The 6,000-nt window shown below is 48.8% G+C and overlaps 1 protein-coding gene across 4 annotated transcripts in view; it reads left to right on the top strand.

Moving 5' to 3' along the window:
* Positions 1–211: 211 nt before the first annotated feature.
* The window catches only part of LOC111158716 (synaptotagmin like 3), a 73,746-nt gene continuing 67,957 nt past the window's right edge, over positions 212–6,000 (top strand). For 3 of the 4 annotated variants that reach the window (XM_022520941.1, XM_022520939.1, XM_022520938.1), the window contains exons 1-2: positions 226–473; positions 2,901–3,119. In XM_022520941.1, coding sequence (XP_022376649.1) covers positions 364–473; positions 2,901–3,119 — 329 coding nt within the window. In that variant the 5' untranslated portion in view covers positions 226–363. Of the gene's footprint in view, positions 474–2,900; positions 3,120–6,000 lie in introns of all 4 variants that reach the window. The other variant, XM_022520940.1, reaches the window with a different exon arrangement.

The following is a 6,000-nucleotide window of genomic DNA, read 5'->3' as shown; positions in this document are numbered from 1 at the left end:
ATCTGCTTGGAGCCGTGCCTGATTTAGAGCAATCTCTTGCAAGACCTCAGACCAGAGATATGCTTTTGGCTTAGACGGACACCGCAGGCAGCGGCAGGGCTCCGTGGAAAGGCTCCCCGGGGGGCATGAGGCTCTGGGAGCCGCGAGTCGAGCTGGGGGGTGGCCTCTTGGGGCTTTCTTCTCCCAAGGAGTGTGACGCAGTCAAAAAGGAAAAAAAAAAAGGCCAAACAGCTGCTGATGAAATAGGAGAAGGCGCACTTTGAAGCACGTGGGGCTGTTCCAGGGCACTCTGAGCTCACACACAGCCCAGGGGCGCTCGGTCATGGAGTGACCCTGGGCTCAGGTCTCCGCACCAGAGAAGGCATGGCCGGGGAAGTCAGCCTGAATTTCCTCCAGGAGCTGGAACGCGAGGTCATCCTCCAGGTCCTGTACCGAGACCAGGCGGTCCAGAGCACCGAGGAGGAGAGGATCCGGTATGCTGTCCTCCGCGGCGCACAAGTCTTGGGGCTCTCCTGCTTGGCGCCTCCTGCCACCTGCTTGCTCGCCGCTGCTTGCTGGCCGCGTGGCATGTGGGCGTCCTCTCTGCGAGGGGCCCACGACGGGCAGAGGCCGGGTAGCCCTGCCCTCTAACCGAGCTCCCCGTAGTGGGGGCGAAGGGAGGCTGCTCTTGTCATTGACTTTAAATAATGCCTTTTTGTGCTAAGTGTGTTATCTGGTGCTTGTCCCTTGGCTACTTGGCGGGACTAATTCAAAGGAAGGGTCGCAGGCTTCTGCTATGCCTCTCAAGGGACAGACCTCCTGCAGAGCATTGCCTGAATTGTTGGTTGGGGAGGGGGTCACCAAGGGCACACAGAAAAGTTGAGAAAGCCACGTGGAAACAGCAGGTCTGCTGCGGTGCGTTCCCGTCGTCCTCTTTGTGTGCTTTTGCTTCCAACTTGGCTTTGAGGGGAGGGGGTGCGTAAAATGTGAACCTGCTCAGCCTGTTCTTTGACGGATCTGTCGATAGGAAATTTCTTTCCTTGTCTGTCTAGAAGCTGCACACGCTGTTGGTATGAGTTAACACTTAGCAGAGCAGGGCTAGACTGTCAAAGCTGCTAACTGGCAGCGGCCGAGATCCATCTCACCAACGACAGGGTCCTGTTTGTCATGTCTGTAGAGGACACAAAGACTAGAAAATAGGTATGTGGACCAGGCTTTTGATGTTGTTTTTTATTTATTTATTTTAATTTTTTTTTTTAAAGATTTTATTTATTTATTTGTCAGAGAGAGAGAGGGAGAGAGAGCAAGCACAGGCAGACAGAATGGCAGGCAGAGGCAGAGGGAGAAGCAGGCTCCCTGATGAGCAAGGAGCCTGATGTGGGACTCGATCCCAGGACGCCGGGATCATGACCTGAGCCGAAGGCAGCTGCTTAACCAACTGAGCCACCCAGGCGTCCCTTATTTTAATTTTTTTAAAAGATTTTATTTATTTGACAGAGAGAGACACAGTGAGAGAGTGGCAGAGGGAGAATCAGGCTTCCCACTGAGCAGGGATCCCGATGTGGGGCTCGATCCCAGGATCCCGGGATCATGACCTGAGCCAAAGGCAGACACCCAAAGACTGAGCCATCCAGGCACCCCTGATATTGTTTTGTTTTGTTTTTAATGGCAGAACTCTTCTAGAGTCTGCCAAGAAAAATACACATAAAATGAATAAAATTCGGGGCAACCCAATGCTTAAGGAATGAAATTTGCGGGTTAACTGGAAGATACAGTGTTCTTTTTTCTATCCTCCCCTGCTGTCCCAAAGCTCTCTGAAATGGACTTGTACTTTTTTCTGCTAAAAAGTATAACATGCTGAGCAAAATGGAATTGTCTCTGATGATTTGAGGTCTTTCAGTGATTTAGAAACATCCTGAATACCAACAAAGTAGCATGGACTCTGTGGTCAGGAGGGTTTGCTCCCGAGGGCACAGAAAGCAGCGCAAGTCCCGCAAGTGGAATGAACGCGCTCTAGCTTCTTGGGGCGGCTTCTCTCTTCTAAAAGTGGCTAGCAGAGACATTTCATGAAAGAATGCTCTGGTTACTAACACCTCTTCTGGGTCCAGTGTAAGGTCCCTTAGCACTTGGGCTATTGTCTCAGGGAAATAGGAACTAGAAGTGAACCGACCACCCACTGAAAAACAAAACAAAAACCACAAAACAATAGTTGGGACACCTGGGGGGCTCAGTCTGTTAAGCATCTGCGTTTGGCTCAGATCATGATCCCAGAGTCCTGGGATCGAGTCCCACATCAGGCTCCGTGCTCAGTGGGGAGCCTGCTTCTCCCTCTACCTGTTGCTCCCCCGCTTGTGCTCTCTCTCTTCTCTCTCTCTGACAAATAAATGAATAAAATATTTAAAAAACAGTAGCAAAAGCAGAACATCAGTTCAATAATTTTGTTGGGTAACTTAATGACAAGGGCAGGCATGTATATCTTTATAGATCTTTCCATGCCTTCTATATTAAAATTGATGCTACTTTCTCTGTGTGTGTTTTGTTTCGTCCTCTCTGTCCTTGCTAACCCATTATGATGTCCTTTGGGCATGGAGGAATGAGCCTAGAACAAAACTAGTGGCGAACTCCTCTGTGCTATGCACCTCTTAGGCTTTGCCATTGAATCCTCCCGGCATCTGTGGGAGGTGAGCTTTTTCTCATCTCTGTTTCACCGTGGAGAAAATCTCTGAGCCTCTTTCTGGAGAGACTGAGTGAGATCCCTAGTTCACACAGCCATGTTGTTAGCTGGACGCGATGGATGCCAAAACCCCTTCTTTCCTCTCTTGCCGGGAGCAGTATTATTGGGGCCCTCACCATGGAGGGGTATGTCTGGCGTCTGTCCTTTCATTCATTCATATCTTGTCACTTGACTCTTTGGGCCGCAGGAAACTGAAGACGCACTTGCAGCACCTCCGGTGGAAAGGAGCACAGGGCGTGAGCCAGGAGCACAGAGAGAAGTCATGCGCCCGCTGTCAGAGGGAGCTGGGGTTTCTGCTGAACCGGGGGGCCGTGTGCAAGGGCTGCAGCCACCGCGTGTGCTCGGAGTGCCGAGTGTTCCTGAGGAAGACCAGCGCCTGGAAGTGCACCGTGTGCTTTGAGGACAGGTGAGATGGCCGGGGTGCTCACGTCCCCTCATGGACTCTGGCCATGTGGACAGTCCCAGACCTGCTGGTGACAAAGGTGCTGTCGCTCCTCAGGGTTGATTGGTGTTCACAGAGGGCTTCATAGGAAGCTACCTTTCTAGACTTGGAAGTTACAGTAATTTAAAAATGAATTGTATTATGTAAAAGGTTTTTTTTTCTTTTAATTTACAAACGTTTGTTTATAATGGCTAAGGATGGGCTAATCCAGGAGTGAAGATTCATTTGGATTTCATAACTAGGTGCCTAAATTTTCTTAGAGCTTAATTTATCACTTTCAGAGAAAGTCAAGTGAATTTTATTTTATTTTAAGGTTTTATTTATGTATTTGACAGAGAGAGAGATTGCAAGTAGGCAGAGAGGCAGGCAGAGAGAGGGGGAAGCAGGCTCCCTGCTGAGCAGAGAGCCCAATGAGGGACTCGATCCCAGGGCCCTGGGATCATGACCTGAGCCGAAGGCAGAGGCTTAACCCACTAAGCCATCCAGGTGCCCCAGTCAAGTGAATTTTAACATAGGGAATATTAGAGTGAGCCTGTGTAGCATTACTTATTTATTTTTAAGATTTTATTTATTTATTTATTTATAGAGCAGAGGGAGGGGCGAGGGAGAGGGAGAGAGAGAGAGAATCTCAAAGAGACTCCCTGCTGAGCATGAAGCCCCATGTGGGGCTCGATCCTAGGACCTCAAGATCAGACCTGAGCTGAAATCAGGAGTCAGTTGCTTACCTTACTGAGCCACTCAGGCACCCTATGTTATTATTTTTTAAAATATTTTATTGAGGTAAAATTGACTTGTGACACTACATTGATTTCAGATGTATAACATAATGACTTGGTATTTGTATACATGGTGAAGTGATCACCACTGTAGATCATGTTACCATCGTCTTTATCTGTACTTCAGTTCTGAATGATAACCTTGCTGAGTGAAGTATTCTTGGTTGGAAGCTTTCTTCCTTTCAGCACTTTGGATTGGATTTATCATCCCATTCCCTTCTGGCTGCAAATTTCTGATGAAAAATCTGCCAACTGTCTTATGGGCGTTCCTTGTATGTCACAAGTTGTTTTTCTCTTGTTGCTTTCCAGAGTCTCTTTTAAATTTTAACTTTTGACATTTAATTAGGATGTGCTTGATGTGATCTCCTTGGGGTCATCTTACTTGGAATTCTCTGGGCTTCCTGGACCAGGATGTCTGTTTCTCTCCCCAGGTTAGGGAACTTTTCAGCCATTATTTCTTCAAATAATTTTCCACTCCTTTCTCTCTCGCTTCTCCTTTTGGCCCCTATAATGTGAATTTTCATTCCCCTTGATGTTGTTCCCAAAAGTCTGTTAAGCTGTCTTCTTTTATCTTTTTTACTTTCTTCTTCCTTTCTCTGTTTGGGTTAGCTCCACTGCCCTGCCTTCTAGACCGCTGATCTGTTCTTCTGCTTCATCTGATCTGCTAGGGACCCCTCCGTGTGTGCTTCAGCTCTGTGGCTAATGTGTGGAACTTGTTGTTTTCCATCTCTTTGATGAAGTTCTCATGGTGTTCATCTGGTCTTCTCCTGAGTCTGGGCAGCATCTTTATGACCATTACTTCAAATTCTTTATCAGGCATATTACTTATCTCTCTGAAATTAAGGTATTTTTCTGAGATTTTTACCTTGTTCTTTCATTTGGAACATACCTCTCTGTGTCTTCATTTTCCTTGACTCTCTTTGTTCATTTTTTGGGGTGTTTTTTTTTTTAGATTTTATTTATTTATTGGTCAGAGAGAGAGAGAGTGAAAGAGCACAAGCAGGGGGAGCAGCAGGCAGAGGGAGAAACAGGTTCCCCACTGAACAAGGAGCCCAATGCGGGACTTGATCCCATGACCCTGGGATCATGACCTGAGCTGAAGGCAGATGCTTAACCTACTGAGACACCCAGGTGTCCCACTCTGTTTGTTTCTATACGTTTCTAAACTGCAACCTCTCCCCAGTCTTGGCCTTGTGTGGGTGATGGATCTTGTCCTTCAACCTTGCCCTAGCTCTTGGTTATCTTTCCAAACTCTGTGATTGTCCAAGCAGCCTGATTTATTCTTGCTAGGGCTCCATTGCTGTGCTAAGACCTGTTGGTGTCCCAAAGGGAAGGATCTGTTAGAACCTAGTTTCAGGCTGATTGGAAGCCAGACCCCTAGGCAGCAGCTTTCAAAGTATGCAAATAGATACAGTCCTGTGGGACCAGTCATAAAATCTGCAGGCCTCCAGACCAGGAGATCTGAAGGACACCTTGGGTGGAGGTTGCAAAACTCAGGGTTCCAGCCGAGTGTATAAGCTCCTTCCTCGGAAGTACCAGAGAGCTGAAGCAAGGCCAGGGCTGAGTGCAAGGATGGGGTCTTCCTGCCTGGGTTCCCTTAGGTCACCTTCCTAGCCTTGGGTTGTGTGGCAAATAGGAAGTCTGCCCCTCAGGCAAAAGCTCTAGGCCAAGGAAATAGGCCTTTTTCACAGGGAGACTGGGAATGTGTTTCCATCTACTGTCTGTGCCGTGCCCTGAGGGTTGTAGGCTGCTGGGAACTGTCTTTGCAATTGTTATGGTCCCCTGGAGCCCAGGAACACAAGCCCTCTGGGCACCAGGACCAGGTGATCTGGTGTGTGTCCTTCGTGTGGGCTCCAGGCACCTGCCGGCTTTGCGATGCAGCTGGAGAGTGCAGGGGTGGAGCAAGGCCACTGTGGCCACTAGCGTTAGGAAGGCAGCGGAAGACGGCCTTGGCTGGGCATGGCCTCTGGCTTCTGCGATGCTGCAGGAGAGTGCCGTGTCCGTGCATGTCTGCGTGTGTCCCTGCGTGTTCATGCACACCCGCGCAGGCCCTCAGGAGCAAGTCAGCG

The sequence above is a fragment of the Enhydra lutris genome, unplaced genomic scaffold (assembly GCF_002288905.1).
Source record: "Enhydra lutris kenyoni isolate GAN:26980312 unplaced genomic scaffold, ASM228890v2 scaffoldscaffold62, whole genome shotgun sequence".
Classification (NCBI taxonomy): domain Eukaryota; kingdom Metazoa; phylum Chordata; class Mammalia; order Carnivora; family Mustelidae; genus Enhydra; species Enhydra lutris.
Note: the sequence above shows the minus strand (reverse complement) of the source record. Positions and strands in the feature narration are given on the sequence as shown.